Source organism: Acomys minous (assembly GCF_964271855.1).
Source record: "Acomys minous genome assembly, chromosome: 10".
NCBI lineage: Eukaryota > Metazoa > Chordata > Mammalia > Rodentia > Muridae > Acomys > Acomys minous.
The window spans coordinates 74,168,400-74,193,990 of NC_140491.1; the positions used below are offsets into that span (position 1 = coordinate 74,168,400).

Below are 25,591 nucleotides of genomic sequence, written 5' to 3' on the forward strand. Positions count from 1 at the left end.
GGGAGCAGGGAGGAGCCATGGGAGAAATCGGAGTGGAGAAAAAGGAGTTGGAAATTATGTAAATATAGTATTCATATATAAAAGTTTCAAAAAAATGAATTTAATTTTTAAAAAATTAAACATGTTAGTCCTCAATATTCACATTTATGTACCAATCCCTAAAAATATAATGATAGTTGCTTTATCAAAATATGTTAAAATAAAAGGTTAAAAAGTCTTTATGTATATTTAAGTATTTGTGTAGTAAGAAAAAAAGTCTCTTCCTTGACATGTGTTTGTGTTTCCCCATGAACAAGTATCAGTTCTCTTCTTATTTCCAGACTGAATGTGGGAAGGAAGAACCCACATGCTATGGATCCCACCCTGAAAAAAGAGCTAACATGGTATAAAGCCATCTATACTTTCACTTTGATTGAAGCTGGCAAATCTGGGCTTGAAAACAGGAGAATTTTGTGAACCATTCTTGAACTCAGCAAATGTGGACAAATATTATTCACCCCAGGAATTGTTATGATGAGTAAATAAGGACATGACTACAACATTTTAATAAGTGAATGAACTTGCAAATAATTATATCCACATCTATAATCTCAAAGGGGCTGCTTGGCAGTCATTTTATCTTGCAAATGTTCATGTCCTCAGAGAATTTTAAGAAAGATCCAGCGATTTCCCCTAATTGTCTCTTACAAGAAACTGTCAGTGGTCTCCTGGGTCCACCACCTGACTGTTAAAGAGGACTCCTGTTCTGACTGCATTAGAGATGTTGAGAAGAGAAAGTGTGCGTCTTCCTCAGGTTAGACATGGTGTCGTGGCATCTCTCTCCATCCTGGCTCTAAGTCTTTTGAAGAACATGAATAACAAGTTCATGGAACTTGCAACACTTGAGCATTTCACTGAGCTTGGTAAGGGACGTGTTTGTAAACTGCTACCCAAGAACAACGTGTGTGTGTGTGTGTGTGTGTGTGTGTGTGTGTGTGTGTGTGTGTGTGTTTGTGTTCCCATAGCTGGTCCTAAACACCTGGGGAAGAAGTTGGGCATAGAGAGATAGGCCAGTGGTCCATATCATAATGATCTGTACCTCCAATTACATATAATTTTAAATTTAAAATACATGTGAGAATGTAAGTGGTCAGTTAAAAATCTTGTAGATGATTAATGTAATCATACAAAGAAAGGGTTGTAAATCCCAATAACTTTAGCAAATATAAAGATAACTCTTTGAAGCTTATATTTTTCTGTCTAATAAAATTATAGACCTTCTCACTTATTGGATATTTGATCTGCATCTCAACTGTAAGAACATCAAATTTTAATAATCTGTATTCTGAATTTGTGGATAGCTAAAACATGTGTATATGTAATTTTCTATGACATACTTACACCACTAGTTTTTACAAAGTTAAGTTACTTTATTGACTACATGTTACTTCCAGTGGACTTATATTGGCCTTAAGCTTTCCTTATTGATGAAAACTAGACAGTACATTTAGGAAAATGGCCAAGAGGCTGAAGAAGTGGTTGAGTAGTTAAGAGCACTGGCTGACTTTCTAGAGGACTTGCATTTGATTCCCAGTACCCGCATCAGATGGCTCGCAGCTGCTTGTAACTCCAGCTCCAGAGAAACCAACACTCTCTTCTGATTTCCACAGGCACTGTGATTATGTGATGAACATACAAACAGAGGTACACATACAAACAAAAATAAATAGAACATTTTTTTTAATTTACCAAGATTTATCTCCTTTGGCCCTGAGAAATTACAGTTCTTGGTCCTCGATCTTTATATGTCAAACAGTGGACCTCTCTGATCACTTCAAAGCTATTATTAAAGATTTGTAGAATGCACCAATCTGATGGCCTCATTAATGAGAGGTGTCTGTTCTATCACTGCATGTTGCTCTAGAAGGGATTAAGCATCATGACTGGGAGCGTAGATTATAATTAGACTAGTCTGGGATTAAATGCCTTCCAGTCTGTTTCATGGTACATGGGCTTTAGTAAGTCACTTACATTCTCTCAGCCTTAGTTTTAAATTGGTTAAGCTAAAACCATGAATTTTTAATTTTTTTTACTTTATTTTATGTGTATGGGAATTTTTCCTGAATACATGTCTATGCTCCACTTGCTTGCCTCATGCCAGAAGAGGCTAAAACAGTGTTGGGCCCAAAGAAACTAGAGCTACTAGAGCTACAGGCCCTTGTGAGACTCTGTGTGGCCACTGGGACTCAAACCTCTGGAAGAGCAGCCAGTGCTCTTATCCTCTCGGCCATCTCGTTGTCCCTCGTGTCTTTTTTTGTAGCCATGTTAAGCTATTTTAGAAACTGTATGTCATAGAAGCTGGTCTATACTATGGAACAGAGTATATTATTATTAAATAGTTGTTAATCTAATTAGTATTATTAATATCTCCATCAAGTCACAAATCTTAAACGTTTTGACAGAGCGTTCAATTATCTGAACATTTCCTGGAATTCTTGAGTGCTATCAGACAACAGTTGTGATCTTCCTTGTGAACGTGGCTGCTGAAGGCTTTTGATGGGAAGAATACAGTTTTTGAAGACAGACAGCCCTGGGATCGCATCACAAATTCACTACAGGCTATTGCTGTAATACTCTGCAAGGAAAAAAAGTCCTGGTATTCTCTCTGGAATGAGGCTCAGAACGCACTTGAGAGATTTGAGGAACAAGTGAGTAGGACTTTAAGAGAACTTAGTGTAAATGAACTGTTTGTTATACGTTATCATCAGCACAGCTATTTCTGCTGCTCAGTTCTGTGGCAATCATCTGAGCCAAACTGAAAACATGGCTAAGTTTGTCCTCGCTTTCTGTAGTCTCTGTTTTCATTCTCTGTAACCCCTGGCTCCCTCTACCCTGGTTACTTTGAGAAAAGCACTTCCATTTGCGCCCACTCCTGCCCCACAAACCCACTACTCTCATCTGTCCATCTCAGTGTCGTTCATAAGCCTGTCTCTCTGCAATGAATATTTTATTTAAACTTAATCTCTATTTGGAATTTTAAAATCTTTGTTCTCTTGCTTAAGGATTTTTTGCCTAATAGCATCCTCCTGAAGATAGTGGTTGGGGCTGAGATATGGAGGACTCAAGGCTGCAATGGGAATTACACTACACAGGTGTGATTTTTCTGTCTTCCCTTGAGGGAGAAAAATGACTCAGATAATATGAAGAATTGAAAGAAACAGAAACGATGCTCCATTACTCATTTTCTACAGTCAATTAGAATTCTACAGCCAGACTTGGGTCCTGGATGTGAGAATCTGTGTAGAAAACCTCCAGCCATTAGAACAAAGAAACAGACAATGTCACTCACGTGTTTCCGGGAGACTAAATGGGAGTGTTCATGCACATTCTAACTCTGTGTTCAAGTGGCATGTGGAACCAATTGGCCACTTTTTTGCAGTCACTGAGGCTTAATATTTTGCCATGAATTTTCACCAACTGGACCATGTTGTCTTATAACTCTGCCCTTCATTTTATTTACTCATATCATAGGGAACCAGGCTACTTTTGAGTCCACTTGACAAACTAATGGCAGGACCTCTGGATCTCTGAAATTTTGCTTCTCCAATTAATGCTTTAACCCATCTGGGATTGTGTGTGGTGTGAGGTAGAAATATACTGTCTGTGTGCCATGTGGATAGACAATTGACTTTGAACTACTCATTGAAGACTTCATTCTTTTTTCCCAAGATATATATTATTTTATTAATTTGTTCTTGTTACATCTCAATGGTTATCCCATCCCTTGTTTCCTCCCATTCTTCCCTCCCTCCCATTTCCCCTTTATTCCCCTCCCCTATGACTGTTCCTGAGGGGGATTACCTCCCCCTGTATCAAGTCTCTTCTTGGTAACCTGCTGTCCTTCCTCTGAGGGCCACCAGGTCTCCCCTTCCAGGGAAAATGGTCAAAGGTGAGGCACCAGAGTACGTGAGAAAGTCATACCCCACTCTCCACTCTACTGTGGAGAATGTTCTGTCCATTGGCTAGATCTGGGAAGGGGTTTAAAGTTTACAGCCTATATTGTCCTTGGCTGGTGACTTAGTTTGAGCGGGACCCCTGAGCCCAAATCTGCCTATCATAATGTTCTACTTGTAGGCTTCTAGGACCCTCTGGATCCTTCTACTTTGCCATTCTCCCATGCTTCTCTCATCTAGAGTCCCAATAGGATGTCCTCCCCACTGTCCCTGTTTCCTGGTACTTGAGAGGACTTCATTCTTTACACACTTGCCTATAACACTATTTTTATCCATTGTAAATTCTTTATTATAAGCCTGTCTGTCCTTAGGTTCTACCTCCCCTCCACTGCTCTACTTGTTCACCTTTGTTTGTTTCTTACAACTGTAATCTCACAATATTCCTTTAAACACAGGCAACAGAGTCAGAGACAGCCCCTGCTCTAATTGTTAAGGGAACCACATGAAGAACAAGCTGCACATCTGTGTTAGGTGGCTTAGGTCCAGCCCATGCATGCTCATCGGTTAGTGGTTCAGTCTCTGTGAGACCCCATGGGCCCAGGTTACTATGTAGGTTTTCTTTTGATATCCTTGACCCTTCCGGCTCCCTCTATCCTTTCATGCCCCTCTAGAAGACTTCCTGAACTCTGCCTAATTTTTGGCTCTGGGTCTCTACACGTTTCTACCTGTTGCTAGATGAAGCCTCTCAGAAGACAGTCATGCTAGGCTCCTGTCTGCAAGCAGAGCAGAGTATCAATAATAGTGTCTTGGGTTGGCTCTTTCCCATGGTACGAGTCTCAAGTTGGGCCAGTACAGATTTTTTTATATTGATGTATGCCAGAAAATAAATCTCTTCTAGGTTATTTTAGAGATACTGAAAATATTAGAATTTGTTTTTATAATTTTCTTTTGAATTTATTGATTGTAGTTCTTTGCAATTTGGGGGATGGGCACTGTTATGAAGGTCCAGCCTAATTTACAAACTAGGTGTGGTGTAAGCATTTTATTGGAGCTACCATAGTGATTTTACTTGGATGCAACAGCTGTTTTATCAATCAGTTGATATCACATATGCATTGTCTATGTTACAGTCTAGACTGCAGCTAGTGACCAACATAGTAATGATAATTATAAGCATAGACAAATAGGACTTACAGAAGTGAAGAAATCATCACAAGCAGAATTACTAAGAGTTACAAGATTTAAGGTACCAGATAATCATTTTACTCCAGGAGAACAAACTTGGAATTAAAACACTTGGGTTTATAACCTTTCTTTTCTTTGTCTTACTTCTGTGGCTGGAAAACTACTTTTCTCTAACCATCCTTTTTTATAGTAGAAATGGTAATGGTACCTATCTAGGGCATCTATTTACAACTATTCATGGGTCAGTGCACATGTGAATTTAGAATATTATATAAGGAAAACACTTGGTAAATATTTACTGTAACTATTTTTATTTACAGAGGCTGGAATTAGACTGAGAAATAAAGTGACTGCATGCCTAAATCTACATTTTTATCCTCCACAAAATTTACAGCAAAACATGGAAAATGTGAAAGAAAAATATAAAGGAAGACATTCTTTAGGTCTAAAAAATTTGTATCATCATATGCCACAATAATCACATCTTATTCCTTCAACCTTCCTTGGCAGTAGCTGTCCCCAGCTGCTACACAAGTATGAGGTTCAAGAACCAGAGCAGTGTGTCTGAGTTCCTCCTCCTGGGGCTCCCCATCAGACCAGAGCACTGGGGCATCTTTTTCACCCTATTCCTGGCCATGTACCTGACCACAGTTCTGGGGAACCTGCTCATCATCCTGCTCATCAGGGTGGACCATCGCCTCCACACCCCCATGTACTTCTTCCTCAGCCACTTGGCCTTCACAGACATTTCCTTTTCCTCTGTCACTGTCCCAAAGATGTTAACAAAAGTGAAGAGCCAGCACATACCCATCACCTATGAGGGCTGTGTTTCACAGACATACTTCTTCATACTCTTTGCTGACTTGGACAGTTTCCTTATCACATCAATGGCCTATGACAGGTACGTGGCCATCTGTCACCCTCTGCACTACACCTCCATCATGAGTCAAAGTCTTTGTGCTAGACTAGTAGTTGTGTCCTGGGTCATAGCTTCCACTTGTGCTCTTTTGCACACTCTCCTCCTAGCCCAGCTTTCCTTCTGTGCTGACCACACTGTCCCCCACTTCTTCTGTGACCTGGGTGCCCTTCTCAAGTTGTCCTGCTCTGACACATCGCTCAACCAATTGGTAATCTTCACAGCAGGTTTGGCTGCCATTATGCTCCCATTTCTATGCATCCTTGGTTCTTATGGCCATATTGGGTTCACGATTCTCAAGGTTCCCTCAGCCAAGGGCATCTGCAAAGCCTTGTCCACTTGTGGGTCCCACCTCTCAGTGGTGGTTCTCTATTATGGGTCAATTATTGGCCTCTATTTTCTGCCACCATCCCACAGTACCAATGACAATAATGTAATTGCAGCAGTGATGTACACAGTGGTCACTCCCATGCTGAACCCTTTCATCTACAGCCTGAGAAACAAAGACATGAAAGGGGCTTTAAAAAAACTCTTGAGTAAGAAGACAGAGTTTTCCAGCTGATAATTGTTGGTTTTGCCTCTGTAGGATCTTAATTCCTCAATAATATAGATTCAAATTATTAAAACCATATCTTACTAGTCTCTCTTCTACTCCTTCCCTCCAAATGCTTTGCTGACGTCATTTCTGTACCGATGAAAAGGAATACTAAAACAGAATATTTTATGACTTTGTTATATTAGTTTATCAAATATTTGCACTGGGAACTATTGGAGCTGGTGTCATTAAACAGGAGCTGTGTGGTTAACCTTTCCTCTGACTTTAAATTTACTATAAAATGTTCCTGGAGTTTCTATTACTTTGAAAATTTCTAATTTTATGAACTATAGCTTCCTTTTCACTTACGTACTCAGAAACCCAAGAACTTTGAAATTTTTCTACAATTCCCTGAGGAGAGCACAAAACATTAATTCCAATTACATAATAGTTAGCACACACTTTCCTTGTTCCTCAGGAAAACTGTCAACACTTACTTTCTCACATGCACATATAGATATTTTATGGCAAGTGCCACCTCAGTTATCTTGAATTTTGTCTAACAATTTAATATGCAATGAAACCATAAAAGATGGTTCAGTGGTTAAGAACATTGGTTGCTCTTCCAGGGTTCCTGAGTTCAAGCCCCAGCAACCAAATGGCAGCTCATGACCATAAAAATATCTGTTGTCCTCTTCTGGCAAATAGGTCTGCATCCAGTCAGAGCACTCCTGCACTTAAACAAACAAACAAAAATTTATTCAGACAAAACCTCTTAGTGGTTGCTTAGGAAAACTCAGGTTCAGAGAAGTAACAAACACCTGTGACCACACAGTAACATGAAGCCTTGACCTTGGGTATTCCAAAGCAATTATTTGGGGGCATGGTCTGTAACGTATGGAATTCTATACAAGTCCAAGGAGGAATAGTGGACATTATCTGGTGGGAATAGATACAAAAGCTTTCTCAGAGATATGTATTTCACTTGTGTCTTCATTAGGACTTATCCAGACACACTGATTTCTATCTTTTGGTGCAGATCAGACCAGAGCACTGTAAGTCAGGATTGTAATATAAACCAACAGGACTCAAGATTGTAAGACTCAAAGCTGAAGATATTGGTGGTAAATTTCCAGGTGATCCATTTTTCTGAATCTTGATCATTTCAATTTAATGGGCATGTAAAAGTACATGGATATTGGAGATAAAAACAGTCTTATGAACTGATTTCTCTGGATAAAGCTGTGTTGTGAGCCCCAACTACTCCCAAGAAGGGAGGAGGTGTTTTCTTCCTTATAGAAAGCTAAATGAAAAAAAAAGAAAGCTAAATGACAGAACCTTTAAAGAAAACAAACAGCTTGATGTGTCCCTTTTTCTTTTATGAAAGAGCAGTGGCAAAGAAGAGGGTGACAGAAGGTACAATGGAATTTCATTTAGGCATTAGTTTTGCTTTACATCATGAGCAATAAGATTTTAAAACATGCTCCTTGTAGATCACAGGGAGTTTATGAGCGAGAATGGCCAGGGACCATTCAATTATTGTCAACAGGACTTTTGGGAAGTCCAACGAGATTCCAAGACAAAGTGTGAATTAGTGACGTGGCATCCAGTACTGTGAAAGCTCTTGAGGGAAATAACTAAAGGAAGGAAATTTGCTTGGGACTTATCTTGGGGCTATGAAGAGACATTCTAGGAGGCTGAATGTCCCTGGTCCAGAAATAATGCAGGAAATGAAATCATTTGGCATTGTGTTCATTTGGCTTTGGGTGTCCCTGGGGACTGAACCTAGGGTTTCAGATATGCTGGCAAGCACTCTACCAGAGTTACAACTGCATCGCACCTCAACCAGATTAACCACCAACAGTCTACGAGAAGTAGAAGTTCTCTCTAATGCAACAGCCACTGAGGAAGCATTCTGCCACCTGATTTTCCTCTTCTTCCTCCTTGCTCTCCTCCATCCAAGGAGATTGGACTCCCAACAAAAGTCAGAAAAGTAGGGAATCCCAAGTGAAGTGTCTTCATGATTTCTTTTTTTATTTACAATTCTTGCCTTTAGAAAGATGCAGTGGATTTAAAGTTTTACAGTCTGTATTGTCCTTGGCTGGTGCCTTAGTTTGAGCGGGACCCCTGAGCCCAAATCTGCCTATCATAATGTTCTACTTGTAGGCTTCTAGGACCCTCTGGATCCTTCTACTTTGCCATTCTCCCATGCTTCTCTCATCTAGAGTCCCACTAAAATGTCCTCCCCTCTGTCTCAGTTTCCTGGTAAGTGAAGGCTTTCGTGGGACATGTCCCTTGGGCTAATATGCAGATATAAGTGAGTATATACCATTTGAGTCTTTCTGCTTCTGGGTTAACTCACTCATTATGATCATTTCTAGCTCAATCCATTTATCCACAAATTTCGGGAATTCCTTGTTTTTAATAGCTGAATAGTATTCCATAGTGTATATGTACCACAGTTTCTTTATCCATTCTTCTACTGATGGACACTTAGACTGTTTCCATGTTCTGGCTATTATGAATAAGGCTGCTATGAACATGGTTGAGCAAATTTTCTTGTTGTGTGCTGGAGCATCTTCTGGGTATACTCCAAGAAGTGGAATAGCTGGGTCTTGAGGAAGCCCTATTCCCATTTTTCTGAGATAGCACCAGATAGATTTCCAAAGTGGTTGTACTAGTTTGCATTCCCACCAGCAATGAAGGAGTGTTCCTCTCTCCCCACATCCTCGCCAGCATGTGGTGTCGCTTGAATTTTTGATCTTAGCCATTCTGATGGGTGTAAGATGGAATCTCAGAGTTGTTTTGATTTGCATTTCCCTGATGATTAAGGAGGTTGAGCATTTCTTTAAGTGTTTCTCAGCCATTTGATATTCCTTTGTTGAGAATTCTCTGTTTAGTTCCAAGCCCCTACCCAGATCTAGCCAATGGTCAGAACATTCTCCGCAGTAGAGTGGAGAGTGGGATATTACTTTCTCACATACTCTGGTGCCTCACCTTTGACCATGTCCCCTGGAGGGGGAGACCTGGTGGCACTCAAAGGAAGGACAGCAGGTTACCAAGAAGAGACTTGATGCCCTATGAGCATATACAGGGGGAGGTAATCCCCCTCAAGAACAGTCATAGGGGAGGGGAATAAGGGGAAAATGGGAGGGAGGGAAGAATGGGAGGATACAAGGGATGGGATAACCATTGATATGTAACAATAATAAATTAATAAAAAAAAAAAGGAAAAAAAAGGAAGATCCAGTGGAAAGGAACAAGACCTCTCGACTAGATACTGTGGTGGAAATAAACTTTTATTCTTTCTAATTTCTAAAGTTCACACAAGAATTAGTGGAGTTAATTATATGTTAATTATATACTTATATTTACAGAATATGTTTTACTAATATATTATTAAATATATGTTATTCAGTGTAAGAGGAAATTCCTCCAGAAAGTAAACTTTAAGTTATCTTTTAAAATGAAGTCTTTTCCACTTTTTCTGTGCTAGAGATTCAAACTTTGATGTTTATATGAACTAGGCAATTACTCCATCAATGAACTACATCCTTAACTAAGCAAAGTTTGAAAAATAGCATAAACAAAGTCAATTCTCTTGATCAGGACTTAGTCAATAATCATGATATTAATTATTATAGATTAGATTGTTCTTTTAAAAATGTTTACTTCTTCCCCTCACTTCTATATTAGCAGTATTACTAAGTGGATTCAGTAAGGAATGAGAGAGAGACAAAAGAATTCCCTTCACTTCTATAACAGCAGTATTACTAACTGAATTCAGTAAAGAATGAGAAGAGATGAAAGAAAGAAAGAAGGAAAGAAAGAAAGAAAGAAAAATAGTAATTAAAGAAGGGAATGTATATTTGAGAGTGAGGCAGATCAAGGATAGAGAAAGAACTGGAGACAGAGAAAAAGAAGTAGATGTGATGCAAATACAATATTCACTTATGAAATTCTCAAAACTTAAAAAAAATAAGGAAGATCAGGTTTATATCTTAATGATGGAGCACTTTCTTTGGATTTGAGTGAAAACAAACAAACAAAAAGACTGGAGAGTAAAAACAATACAAAACAGAGCAGATCTTAAAGGGGGAAGCCCTAAGAACATATGCATTGTGCCATTTATTGAGCACAAGACATGGACTTGGACCAGACTAGAAAGCTGTAGAGGAGATGGTGTTCACCATCACCTAAACAGCCCCAGAATCTGGGCCACAGGAAAATCCTCCACTTAGGAAAATGAAGGTGCTCCCCGTAAGAAGCTCTATTCTAGTGGTTCTTAGTCTAGGCATTTTCTCCGAGGTCCCACCCCTTCCCTGTCATCTAAAAATACAATGTTTGGCATTTAATTAAAGAATCATATCAAAGTCAAGAACATCAATTGTGCCATGAATATATTAATAATTTAAATTTTAAAAAGTAATATATGAAGGTAATACAAGTAACAGTCTCCAAATATTGGAGCACATTAAAAATATGCTCCAATTAACAAAGTGTGAGTTTACAGGTTGCCTATAATGTAATAAATAAAAAGCAAAAGTAAGGAAAAGATGTGATTATGTGTTTCGTAAAAACGAATTCTATAGAAATAAGGATAAACCAGGTGTTCTGCTGGTCCAGTGTATGTCTCCTTGGGGCTAGACAGCTCTTCACTATGTGAAAATTCATGGTTCTGTCACAGTTTTATCACAGAAACAAGAAATCTGCTTCAATAGGAAAGCAACATTTCCTTAAAATGGAAAGGGCAGTCAGAGCCAGGCTTAGTTGCTTAACCTTATAATGTCATTACTTTGGAAGCTGAGGCAGAAGACTTATCCCAGTTCAAAGTCAGCCCAGATATACAGTCAAGACTACCAAAGCCACAATAAACTCTGCCTCAAAATAACAACAAGCAAACAAAACTACATTTCAATAGCCTGCTAGACAGCATAGTAGGCTGTCATCAAACCCTTTGACCTGAGTTCATTCCCTGGAAACCATAAAGTGGAGGGGGACAATCAACTTCCACAAGCTGTACACACACACACACACACACACATACACACACACACACACACACACACACACACACACTGTGGAACCTGAATACCAACACACACACACACACACACACACACACACACACACACACACACACACACGAAGGGGGAGGATGAATTTTAAAATCTTCTCAGGGTTGGAGATGGATCAGCTGTGTTCAGTTCAAGAAAATCCAGCACCTTCTTCTGCCTTCTGTGAACACATGTACACTCAAGCACACTACACATAATAAATATTTTAGAAAAAGCAAAGTTCTAAGGAAAGAGAAAGCAAAGGAAGAAAATTAATAAACCTATTCAAGACCTGGAAAATAGAATCAATAAAGAAAACCCAAACTGAGGAAATTCTGGAAATGAAAAATCCGGAATTTGAACAGGAACTACAGAGGTCAGTTTCAATAACAGAATAGAAGAGATAAATGATAGAATCTCAGGTACTGAAGACATAGTGAGGAAAAATAGATGCATCCATTGCAGACAATGTTTCATCTAAAAACACTCTTGGCACAAAACATCCAGGAAATCTGGCACACTAAGAATAATAGTAATAGAGGAAGGAGACGAAACACAGGTCAAAGGCACAGAAAATATTTACAACAAAGTCATATAAGAAAAATTTCCTAACCTAATGAAGGGGGTGCCTACCAATGTGCAAGAAGCACACAAAAGACCGAATAGACTGGACCAGAAAAGAAAGTCCTTTCAGCAAACAGTAATCAAAGCACTAAATATATAGAACAAAGAAAGGAAATTAAAAGATACAAAGAAAAAAGACTAAGCAGCATAAAAGGGCAGACCTATTAGAATTACACCTTACTTCTCAGTAGAGGCTGTAAAAGGCAGAAGGTCCTAGACAGATCACTACACACTCTAAGAGACCACAAATGCCATCCCAGACTACTATACCCAGCAAAGTGTTCAATCAACATAGATGGAGAAAATAAGACATTTCATGATGAAACAAAATTCAAGCACTATCTGCCTATAAATATTTACACAAAAATATATCCTCAGAAAGTGCCAGAAGGTAAACTCCATTCAAAAGAGGTTAACTACACCCAAGAAAACATAGGGAGTAAGTAATTTTGCCAAAAAAGTAAAGAAGGCACACACACACACACACACACACACACACACACACACACACACACACACACCACAAAAACAAAATAATAGAAATCAATAGGTCACTGATAGCTCCCAACATCAGCAGTCTCAGTTACCCAATAAGATAAACAGACTAAGAGAATGGATGGAAAAATAAAGTCCATCCTTCTGCTGCATCAAAGATAGACATCACCTCAGAGTAAAAGGTTGGAAAAGGCTATTCTAAGCAAATGGCTTAAGGAACAAGCTGATGCAGCCATTTTAATATCAGACAAGGTTATCTTCAGATCAAAACTAACCAGAAAACCCGGAGAATATCTCAAGGAAAATTCACCAAGAGAACCATTCAGTTTTTTAGCAAGTGTGGCTTGAACACAAGAGCACTCATGTAAAAGAAACTGTACTACTGCTCAAATCACATATTGAGTCCTATACACTATTAGCAGGAGACTTCAGTACCCCATTATCCCTAACAGACAAATCATCCAGACCAAAACTAAACAGAGAAATTCTGGAACTAACATTATAAAATGACATCATTATACCTGCAAAAAAATCCCCTTACTAAAATAATGCTAAAACTACTATCTGACTCCATCACGATAAAGTCTACATTGTTTCCTGAACTGTACTGTATTTTCTGTACAACTCTGATGACATTTGAGGATGTGCTAGTTGCTTTTTAAATTTTTTTTCTTTTGGTCAAAATCAGAAATATCCAGGAAGAAGAAGTCTTAATTGAGAAAATGCCTCTGTGATGGACTTGTAGGTAAGTCTATGGAGCATTTTCCTGATTAATAATTTATGTCAGAATGCCTAGCCCACTGGAAGTACCACCCCTGGGCAGGTGGTGCTCAGGTATGTAAGAAAGAAAACTGAACAATCCCTGATGGCAGGGTGCCAGCCAGTAAACAACACTCTGTGTTGTTCCATGTTCTCTGCTTCAGTTCTTGCCTCCAGGCTCCTGCTTTGGCTTTCTTTAATGGACTATGAATCAAGAAATATACCCCAAATAAATACCGTCCTCCTTTTAAAAATGACATCATGAAATTTGCAGACAAATAGGTGGAACTAGAAAAAAAATCATCATCCTGAGTGAGGAATCCCAGACTCAGAAAGACAAATATGGTAAAGTTCATTTATATGTGGACATTAGCTGTTAAGTCACAGTAACCCAGCTATGGTCTGTAGAACTACAGAGGGCAGGTAGAGAGAAAGGGACCTGGGAGAACAGATAGATCTCATTAGGAAAGGGAAATATAATAGATAATTATGGATAGGTTGGAGGGGGGGCTGGAATGGGAGGACCAAATAGGGATGGGGATAAAGGAAGTATGGATAGGGATTCAGGTAGAGCTAATTAAATATAAGGAGCATTTGAGAGTAGTTTGATGTAGAGGGCATGAGGGCCACATGCTTACACACAGTGCTAGAGAAACGAGAATTGTTAAAGATACAGGCCTTTTCGGTGGAAGTGACATCTGTTGTTTAATAACTTGGTGATGTTTTGCTAGTCTATGGAGCCAGTCTCACCTGAACCCCTGACTCCAGAGCATTGCCTCTCAGTCCATAGACCCCCATCTTCATGAAAGAGGGCCCATGTACTTTGCAAAAGAAATTGCTATTATGCCTATTGCAAACCCTCCTCCCCAGAACCTTATCTTTAGCATTGTTTCTCCATCAACATATGCCATCCTTTAGGCTTGTATCAAGCCATTGCTCCTTGGCCCCTATGCTGAGCTCATTTGATTAGTCAATAAAACCCATTCTTGTAGAAGAGGCCACAGGTTGGTCTACAAGAGACATGTATTTTGCAAGGGACTTTCAATGCGGTCATACTTTAAGCTGTCTTATGATAGTTGTCAAAAAGGAAACTTGCTGCCCAAAGTGTCACTGTGTTTAAATATGTAAAAAGTAAACTTCTAGGGGTCAGAGTCCAGAAGTTTGAACCATCCTGGCTTTCACTTTTGCCTCTCTTCAGATAGTTTTGCTGCCAGATAGTGATGCCTGCAGGGACCCTCACAATGTGAAAACCTAATACAATAGAAACTTCCTAAAATATACACATATATGCAGGCAAGTTAAATGAAATTTCCAAATAACGGGGGAAGAGAGAGAGAGTCTCAACTGGCCATCCCTTTTCACCAAGCAAAATGTCTAGTACCAGAATTGGATTACATCTCTAATTAAGTTGTCGGCCAAAGGGGCCCCATGGCTGAAAACTGAACTAGTTGCCAAAACAATAGTTGTTTCCTCTCCACAAACCGACTGCAAGGCCTCCATTGCTGAAGACAACAACTATACAACTCATTGAACACAGAGAATGCAAGCTGTTGCCTACATAGAGTTGCCTACATTCTGGCGTCTTTGCTACAGAAAGATATTCTGCATGCTGAAAAGGGGAACATTGACACCAACCCAGTCTCAAACTCTTTGATTTACAATAGTATACTGTCTATTAGATGTACTAATGCAATGGTGGCACAAACCTTGTGGGAGTAACCAACCAATAACTAATTTGAGTTAAGACCATGAGATAGAACCTATACCAAACACTGTTTTGGTAACCACGAACCAAAATCTAGATAGCTAAGGATCTAGGACAAAACCAAATACTACTGGTTTAAAAAATGTACCGATAAGTGATATTTTGATATGCTCATAGATCGGTGCTTTGTTCAACCATCATCAGAGAAGCATCCTCCTGCAGCATATGGGAACACATATAGAATCACACAGCCAGACATCGTGCAGAGGGAGAAACCTCGAGGCACATACTTCTAAATGGAATTAGCTCCATCAAATCCCTCCCCCTCAAAGCTCAGGAAACTCTATGGAAGAGAAGATAGAATGAGTGTAAGAGCAAGAGGGGAAGGAGGGCACCTGGAGAGCAAGGCCCTCTAAATCAACTAATCAAAGCTCATATGAATTCACAGAGGCTGGAGAAGCAGGCACCGGCCCCTGTATGGGTTTTCACGATGTTCATTTTTTGTCTCTCTCTGTCTCTGTCTCTGTATATCTCTGTCTCTCTCTCTCTGTGTATGTGTATCTCTCTTCTCCATCACTATCATATATATATATATATATATATATATATATATATATATATATATATATGAACTTATATATTTATATTTTTCAGTTTAGTAGTTTTATTGGACTCCTGAGCGTGTGAACAAATAGGTCTATGATTCTTGTGCTTTCTCTTAAGGCACTTTTCCTTTTGTTGATTTGCCTTGTCCAACTTTGTTGTGGTGTTGTTGGTTTTTTTTTTTTACTATATCTTATATTCTATTTTGTTATGTTTTGTTGTTACATCTTAGAATCCTGCTCTTTTTAAATGAGAGACAGAAAGAAAGTGGATGCTGATGGAGGATAGATGGGGGAGGGGACTGTGAGGAGTAGAAAGAGGGAAACTGTGAGCAGGATATATTGTATGTCAAAAATCTGTTTTCAATTAAAGGAGGAAAAGATAAATTACTTTACAACGTCATTGTAGTACTATAGAAAGGAGAGAAGCTGGGCCTACCTAACACTGAAAACAAAGAAACACACAAACGTTTACAACCATACCAAGTGTACATTTCACACCTGCTTTCACATGGTGTCTAAGATGAAGAATACCTTGAGCAAATTGCCATGGGAAGCATCTTCTATTTGTTTCTACGATGCATGCAATACAGTAAAAGAGAAGGTGTCTCTAAGGACCTCCGTATTGCATTATGTCAAGCAGAACTGTAACCCTACAAATAAGCAATTCTAAGTCAACATATCAATATGGTTTAGGTAATAGTTCCTGAGAAATTGGTGTGAATTTTAATTTTTCAAAACTTTGAGAGAACCAAGGGGGAAAATGTAACAATAAACTGTACCAAATTAGAGAAAACAGGATATAATTGTTACATTGTCTCTAGCTCCCCCAGGAATATAACCATGTTGGCACAGACATGGGAGAGTGTGTCCTTGGAGAAATCATGGTAAAACCACAGACAATGATTCTACACATGGTTCCTCATGAAGATTTTTGCTTTTCTAGTTCCTCTGGGAACTGTGATTCATAAGTCAGTAATGAGCCAAGCTGGAAGTTGACTGTGAAGACCAAATGTCTTGCTTCTGAAGCCCATGCTACTTTGAGAATTTTTAAAAGAAGACACAAAGTTAGAGGGAGCACATGTTGGGTGAGGGCTTCAAGGGGAACTGGAGAGGCGAGTAGGGGTAGAGATACTCACATTACATCATACATATGTCTGAAATTCTCAAAGAATAAATAAAGTATTACAAAATTCTTGACAAATGGAAACCATTAGTAAATTATTGTACCAAACTAAAATGAACTCTTAGTTTTACGATCATCTTTTATTTCAGTGGCTAGTTTATTTTTTCTTTTGTTCTATTGAAACTTTCCAATATATTTGACCACAGTGTCCCTCATCTCCTCCCAGACCCTTCCCATCTTGCCTACCCATCCAACTCTACCTCCCCACCCCCATTTTAAAGAAAACAATCAGGCAAGTAATAAAAGCACACAGAAGTGAAAAAAATAAAAGCACAAGAAACACAGATACAGAGGCACACAATCACACACACACATACACCATAAAAACACAAAATTGAAAACTATAATATGTCTGTAAAAGATCAGTGGGATAAAATAATCAAACAAAGTTAAATGAAACAAACAAACAAACAAACAAAAAACAACAAAAACATCATTGAGTTCATTTTGTGTTGGCCATCTACTGCTTGGCATGGGACCTATCCTAAAATGTGGTTTACATACCCAGTGAGACTCCAGCATAAAAAGTATGATTTTTCCTTTGCAAGCAGTTGTCAGTTGGAGGCAGAGTTTTAGGAGAACTCTGATTCATTGCAATGCTTCCCTTTTTCTTTCTTGGCTTTCACAACCGAGGTGTTTCAGTATTTAACATGTTGAATACAAATATATACAGAGAGTCAAACCAAAACCAAAACATTGTCAGTTTGTGCCAAGATATTGGTAAAATTAAGCTTGAGATAACTCTTGCCCACTGGAAATTTTGTTCACCCATAACAGAGGAGCAAAGTGGCAGTATGATTTACCATTGAAAATGTGAATTGATGTGGACCATGCAATTCTGATGCCAGGTTGTGTGTGTCTAACAGTTGACATGGATAAGAAGGATCATAGCCACATTTCATCAAGGTGGAAAAAAACTGAAGAAAAAAATACAGCAATACAAGAAAAAAAGGATCCAATGGCATAACAAAAAATATAAACACAAAACATATATTTTGTGGATGACTATGCCAAACCTAAAATTTACATATCAAAACTACCTACATATAATATAAATTCAGAAATAAAATGAAGAATTAATGTTAAATAAAGTAACTGGTCCCTCACTAGATGTTAATGTCATAGTGATGGGAGACTGATTAAAAAGCATTGAGGTCCTTTTAAAGTGGTTTGCTGTGTGTCCTCTCCCTCCCTCCCTCCCCCTCTCTCTTTGCCCATCTCAATCTTTATACACTTCTTCTTTATGTCATATGAACCAAAAGAAGGCAGCTGGTAACCTCTGCAGGCTATGAAGAAACCATATCACTATAGACTTTTAGATAGAGAACTGTATGTAATTGAATTTCTGCTGTTTATGACACCTAGTTACTTGTATATGGTTACAGCATCCTCAAGCAAAGAATTTGTGTGTGTGCATGAATAAATCTGTGTGTTTTAGAGGTTAATACACATAAAAGTCAAGTCAATTGTTTTTAAGGGGAGGAAGAAGACATGTACTTGGTTATTATGTCTCTAAAACAACAACAACAACAACAACAACAACTAAAAAGTATGACCAATAAGATGGTTCCTCAAAGAAAAGAAACTTGCCACCAAGCCCGGCAGCCCTGGGACCCACACAATGGAAGGACAGCAGCAATTCCAACATCTCTGACCTCCAGATGCAAACACAAATGCTAAGTGAATAAATACATGTAAAATGATTCAAAACAGCTGAAAATGCATGCTAAGAAACAGAAAGCCATCTTGTCATGAGGGAAGGAGTGCTGGAGAACAGTTACTCAGCAGCTGTTAAGCCTGTTAGTAAGTCAACTGTCCAGGTTAGAGTTTCCATTGCTGTGATAAGACCATAGCCAAAAGCAACTCAGGAAGGAAAGGGCTTGTTTTATCTTATACTCCCAGGTAACAGTCCACCACTGAAGGAAGTGATGGCAGGAACTCAAGCACAGCAGCCAGGAACATGGAGACAGAGACTGATGCAGATGCCATGGAGGGGTGCTGCTTAACGGCTTGCTCATCATGGCTTGTCCAGTGTGCTTTCTTATAGAACCCAGGGCCACCACAGCCCAGGGAAAGTCCCTCCCACAATGGGCTGTGCTCTCTCACATCAATCACAAATCAAGACAATACTTCACAAACTTGCCTACACGTCAGTCTTATGGAGCTATTTTCTCACTTAAGACTCCCTCTTCCCAGCTATGCCTACGTTTGTGTCAAGTTGACAAAAAGCAAGCTGTGCAGTGACTTAACATAATAATTATGTGCTGCATGCTTCAAGTAAAGCAAAAAGATAAAAGCATTATTAGTGTTTCCTAAAAAGCAAGATGAATAATGGTTTTGTTTTCTTTTCATCTGGTTAATATTGTATTGTACATATGCACCATATTTGTTTTTTATTTTGTCAGTTGATAGACTTCTACGTTGATTCTATTCTTGAGCTACTGTGAATATAGCATCAACAAATATAGATGTGCAGATGCCTGTATAAGAGGATATAAAGTCTTTTCTGTATATTTCCCAGAACAGTATAGCTGGGTCATATGGATGATCTATTTCTGGTCTTTGAAAAATAAACTGATTTCCAGAATGACAGTATTATGTATTAATTTTGTACCAATTAAACAATTTTTAAATACAAACTAGATTTGTAATTGGTGTTACTACTGAAAAGAAATTATAAATATAAAATTAAAAATACAGCGAAAGAATATATAGAGGAGAAATGTTTCTGTTTTCTTGAGAAAGGAAAAAAAATCTTTCAAATTGAAGGCCATACATTTAGATAATAACACAAAATGAATGTTTGGCATGACATAAAAAATTTTATGTTTCTAAAGTTAGAACACTATGTGAAAAGGAAAATAGTGCAGAGTTGTAAAAACAAACAAACAAGCAAACAAACAAACAAACAAAACACAACCTTCTTCCAAGATAATAAAACAATTAAAGAGAAACAAAATTTGGAGCTGAGGAGAAACAGGCTGAAAATGTACAACCTGAAGACCCACTGAAAAGAACCAAGCTGTACAGCCATGGGCAACACTGAAATGTTCTCAAATAAAGCGGGAAGACCATGCCCGTCGCTGTAAACACACTCTCCTGCTGAGGAAATTTCTTAGTGCTCCTTTCATATTCCGATTCTTCAGACTATAGATAAAGGGATTCAGCATGGGCGTGACCACACTATCCATCACAGCCACATTGGCATCCTTGTCATTAGTGTTATTGGAGGAGGGGAAAAAATATAACCCAATGATGGCTCCATAGTACAAAGAAACTACACAGAGGTGAGAGCCACACGTGGACAAGGCTTTGCAGATTCCCTTGATGGAGGGAATCCCTCCATCGTGCCCATAAGAGACCAGGATACATATGAATGGCATGGTAATGACTGCCACTGCTAAAGTGAAGATGACAAGTTCATTGATGGTGGTATCTGAGCTGGACAGCTTCAACAAGGCAGAGAGGTCACAGAAGAAATGATGGACAATGTTGTTTCTAAAGAGAGAAAGTCGAGCAAAGAGGAGAGTGTGCACAAGGCCATTAGTAGAGGAAAACACCCAGGATACCATCACTAGCAGGACACAGAGGCTCTGACTCATGATGGAGGTGTAGTGCAAAGGGTGGCAGATGGCCACATACCTGTCATAGGCCATGGAGGTCAGTAGGAAGTTGTCAATACACCCAAACAATAAGAAAAAGTACACCTGGGAAACACACCCAGCATATGAGATGGACTGGCTGTGTGTCAGCATATTCATGAGCATCTTTGGAGCTGTGACTGATGAGAAGAAGATGTCTGTGAAGGCCAAGTGGCTGAGGAAGAAGTACATGGGGGTGTGGAGGTGAGGGTCCATCCTGATGAGCAGGATGATGAGCAGGTTCCCCAGCACCATGGTCAGGTACGTAGCCAGGAACAGGGCATAGTACATGGCTTGGTCCTCTGGCCAGATGGGGAGCCCCAGGAGTATGAACTCAGACATGATTCTCCGGTTAGTCTTCATCATGCTCCTTTCTTTAACTAGAGATGAAAATAGATGATGTGGAAGAAGCATGTATCATTATGTCTATCAATTAATAATAATCACATCTTTTATAACTAGTCAGGTTGGACACTGTAACTGGACTCCCTCAATGTTCTTGCCACATTGTTGGGTTAGTGATTGTGTGGCTAAATGTGTTGTTTGCCTGATTAGAAGCCAACTCAAATTGGTTTTGGGGAAAAATGAAAAGCAGCAGAGTGAGCCTCATATCTCTTCAGGCTCAGAGGACACAGCAGTCTGTGAAAGAACTCTTAGGTTTCAAACAAGAGTACATGGTCAAATTTGAAAAGCATGAATAGAAATCCAGCAGATGACTTCTAAGGCCTTGTTGTTCTGACCTAACTTCCCTTGAGACCACTGGGATACTTCTTAGATATCTTGTATTTCCACCCACTTAATATAAGAGTAACTATTATGTGTTTGAAGCTCTGAAATATCATAGTCTAGAAATTTGATGTGACAGTGCATACAGCAGGTCAACTATTGGTGATTTCATAAGCTGGTAATATACCTGGGATACTTCATCAATTCTTTTTTTCTTTGGTCGGTTGGTTTTGGGTTTGGGGGATGGGGATTCTTTGTGTAGTTCTGGATTTCCTGGCCCTCGCACTGTAGACCAGGTTGGCCTTGCCTCTGCCTCCCAAGTGCTGGGATTAAAGGTATGTGACACCACGCTTGGCTTATTCTATTAATTCTTATTTTAAATAAGTTCCTTGGGAGACAAAAGAGCACTGCCACCCTTGCTGCTATGACTGTCCAGAGCCACAGTTGCCCAGGGACTTTGAATATATTTGGGATTGCCCTCAGCTGACCTTGGCAGGAAAGGAAAGCTTGGAGGAAGGACCACCCTTTGGGCTTTGTGCCTGTCCCAGCAAAGAACCCTAGTGGCATGACAAGCCTGCTGAATTGGGAGTGTGCTATCCCTGGGAAGAAGGGGAAGGAGGCTTGTTCAAGCTACAGATGCTTTTCAAAGATGACTAACTATCCTCACCACCAAAATGTACATTTGAGCCACTATTGTTGCATTCAAATGTGTATCCTTCCGGCACAGAGTGCCAATCCATTCTGGAGGAAGACATGCACTGGAGGCCAGCGATCATGGTCACACAGGTCTTATTAGGAATACAAGAACTTCTTTTTAAAAAAAATTTTTATTAATTTATTCTTGTTACATCTCAATGGTTATCCCATCCCTTGTATCCTCCCATTCCTCCCTCCCTCCCATTTTCTCCTTATTCCCCTCCCCTATGACTGTTCCTGAGGGGGATTACCTCCCCCTGTATATGTTCATAGGGTATCAAGTCTCTTCTTGGTAACCTGCTGTCCTTCCTCTGAGTGCCACCAGGTCTCCCCCTCCAGGGGACATGGTCAAAGGTGAGGCACCAGAGTACGTGAGAAAGTAATATCCCACTCTCCACTCTACTGTGGAGAGTGTTCTGTCCATTGGCTAGATCTGGGTAGGGGTTTAAAGTTTACCACCTGTATTGTCCTTGGCTGGTGCCTTAGTTTGAGCAGGACCCCTGTGCCCAAATCTGCCTATCATAATGTTCTACTTGTAGGTTTCTAGGACCCTCTGGGTCCTTCTACTTTGCCATTCTCCCATGATTCTCTCATCTAGAGTCCCACTAGAATGTCCTCCCCTCTGTCCCAGCTTCCTGGTAAGTGATGGCTTTCGTGGGACATGCCCCTTGGGCTAGTATGCAGATATAAGTGAGTATATACCATTTGCGTCTTTCTGCGTCTGGCTTAACTCACTCATTATGATCATTTCTAGCTCAATCCATTTGTCCACAAATTTCGGGAATTCCTCGGTTTTAATAGCTGAGTAGTAGGAATACAAGAACTTCTAAATGAACCAAAGGTTCAAGACCCAGCTCAAGCAGAGAACTACACAATACTGCCAAGACAGAGTGGAATATGAGAAAGGGTTCGAGCACAAGTGAAGAAGTTTGCCCCCTCATAAGCTGTGGCCCTGTGGCTGCACGACGAAGAGCTTGGCTTGGTGAGAACTGGTTTAGCACCTTTTGCAGATCTAAGTCAATCCATACAGTTACTAGTTGCCTGGGAGGGTTGAGCGGCCACCATTTTCCATTTCCACCGCTGTCACATACAGTCTCAATTTGCTGAGTTGCCCCAGTTTTTCATACAAGATCTCTTCCTTTGGTCTTTTGTATTTTTGATTGTTATGTAAAACTTGCTCTTATTTTAATACTAATGTCAGTATTTCAACCGCTGTAAAATGATAAACTTTTTTACTTGGTAAGCCCCTATGAGGTAGTTGCTTTGCACTTGGACGCAGGCGTGCTTTCCACTGTTTGGAGCTCTGGCTTGCAGCTGACTGTATGACAGAACCACACTGTCCCTCCCTCCCCACACCTGTCCTTCTCAGAAAACTGGGCTGTTGCTTATGAGACTCAGATCAAAAGTTGCCCAGCATCTTCATTCTGCACCACTTCTCTCATGTCTATATGGCGTTTGTCTATGTTGCTGTTTAGAATAAATAAACTGCTTATATAATGGTTTTTGTTGCATTATCATCATTAAAATGTCAGGAGGTATCTCAGTATGTCTGGCCCTCCTCACATACTGCAGCCTTTACCAGGCACCAAGGCCCGAGGAACAGCAACCTAGGATTCCTTCCAGCTTCTGCTAAGGATGTGCCCAGGTCCCATGCAAATCCATTTTCATCTGGTTCTTTGTAAATACGACTGTGTACAAAGGTATGTTCTGTTCTCCCTACCTGGGTCTTTGGGCCTTAAGGTATCAGGTGGCTTGAGACGCTCATGAAGTCAAAATCCGAATGTAGCCCTCATAAACCCAGCAGGGTGAAAACTGGCTGATCCAGACCAAGGCTGAGGGCCAAGGACACAGTGGCCTGCATTGAATCTCCCTGCCTGCTTGCTGTCCTGTTGGGCCCCACTGGACCCAGATAGAGGGATTCAGGCCTTTTGATGTCCTAACCTTGCACCCTAAAGGAGGCAATCATGCCACCAGCCCTGGAAAACAGCAGCTCCTTCCTCTAGAGCACCCGAGCACACAGCTCCTGCACCTCCTGGCCTGCATGCAGCCCTACTTTTTGATCCAGGAGACCAACCTGGGTGTGGCTTCAGCACAGGATGGTCACTGTCCACATACTCTGCCTATTGGAGCTGGTCTGGAGTGAAGCTGCTGTCTGCAGTGGCCTGCAGCCAATGCCTGGTCCAGGCTGAGTCTATGATGTTGAGGCTTACACACCACTGCCTTGGACGTAGCTAGTGATCACAGTCTCCATCAGACTTGTTTCTTAGACCCCCTGGAAGACTCTTGACATAGGAAGCAATCACCAGTGGCTCAAATTCAGGAACCAAGCAAGGGAGAGCTGGGCCCATGCCCAGGTCTCCAGCCAGGAGTCTTCCATGAGGCCTCGTTGCTAAGAAATTATGGATAACAGATTAACCACTGTATTTACAAATTCTCTACTGTAACAATCATTTCATATTTGGGAAAGAAAACATGTGAAACATCTACTGATATGCAGACTCCATATTCTCTCAAAAGAATTATTCACTCTGAATATGTTGATTTTTGAGAATTACATAATCATCTCATCCACCATTTATTTGAAAAGTTAACTAAAGTTTACATTAAAATATAAATATAGAATATAAATTATTTAAACTTGATTGAAGTATGTTTAAAGTTCACATATTATTTATCGTGTTACATTAAAAGTCCTACTACATTGGTGACAGAGGTGAGCATTGCTACCTTCCAAGTGATGCTGTTATGGAACTGGACAGGAACACTTTATGTTACTTATTCCATAATATCCATAAACTATCTCAATTAAATGGTAATTATATGCTAGAGATGTGGATTGGTTCTAATAATTTGTTACATTTCAATAAGCAACATTTGTAAGTTTTAAAGTTCTTTTATACACTAATATATGATGTGTGTGTGCATGCAAACATGTGTGTGTGTGTGCTTGTGTAGAATAAATTTCTAAAAATGGAATTAGATTGAAAAGAAAGACAACAAGAAACTCTATTCCTATGTATTTTTATGCAATTATTAATGTAAGAATTTGTCTCTTGAAATTGTTTTTTTAAAGTGTTTGGAGAGTACAGAGTGAGGGCATTTGAAGAAAAGAGAAAATTCAAGGTTAGAGTCACTAACTTAGCTACAAAATGATTTAGTACAAAGTTTGAGAAAATACCCGGGAAGATGATGGGAGTCAAAGAAAAACAGAAGGATGTACGTCCTACCTTTTCATCTCAAAACTAGATCTAAAGTCAGAGAGAATGCATTCACGTGCAAGTTTGCTGTCACCTCACTCTTCCAAATTTTGAATAGATGACCAAAGAAAGTTACGCTCAGGGATCTGTCTGTCATGGTGTGCCATCAGGAGTGACGATCCTAGGGATAAATAGTACCCTGCCTTCACGTACACATAAGGACATTTAAGGTCACGCAATCATCCTGCTTCTTGTAAATGCTGTTTCTACTCTGACATGGGTCTTTGATGATAAGCACGGATACCTTGATCCACAGGCTTGGAAGCTTCTTCTGT

The 25,591-nt window shown here is 39.7% G+C and overlaps 2 protein-coding genes and 1 pseudogene across 3 annotated transcripts; 2 read left to right on the plus strand and 1 right to left on the minus strand.

The window, feature by feature from the left end:
- Window positions 1-5,653: 5,653 nt before the first annotated feature.
- Window positions 5,654-6,595, plus strand: LOC311606592 (olfactory receptor 1J1; the record flags this gene model as incomplete). The annotated part of the gene is made up of 1 exon (XM_084797923.1): window positions 5,654-6,595. The coding sequence occupies one exon, from the start codon at window positions 5,654-5,656 to the stop codon at window positions 6,593-6,595; it is 942 nt and encodes a 313-aa protein (XP_084654049.1).
- Window positions 6,596-20,049: 13,454 nt separating this feature from the next.
- On the minus strand, window positions 20,050-20,979 carry LOC311607296 (olfactory receptor 1J21-like; the record flags this gene model as incomplete). Its single annotated transcript, XM_084798966.1, has 1 exon — window positions 20,050-20,979. One exon carries the CDS (start codon window positions 20,977-20,979, stop codon window positions 20,050-20,052), a length of 930 nt encoding a protein of 309 aa, XP_084655092.1.
- An 808-nt stretch (window positions 20,980-21,787) lies between these two features.
- Window positions 21,788-23,002, plus strand: LOC311607297 (SUMO-conjugating enzyme UBC9-like; annotated as a pseudogene). The gene is made up of 2 exons: window positions 21,788-22,156; window positions 22,869-23,002. The product of its transcript is annotated as an SUMO-conjugating enzyme UBC9-like (transcript).
- Window positions 23,003-25,591: the final 2,589 nt, after the last annotated feature.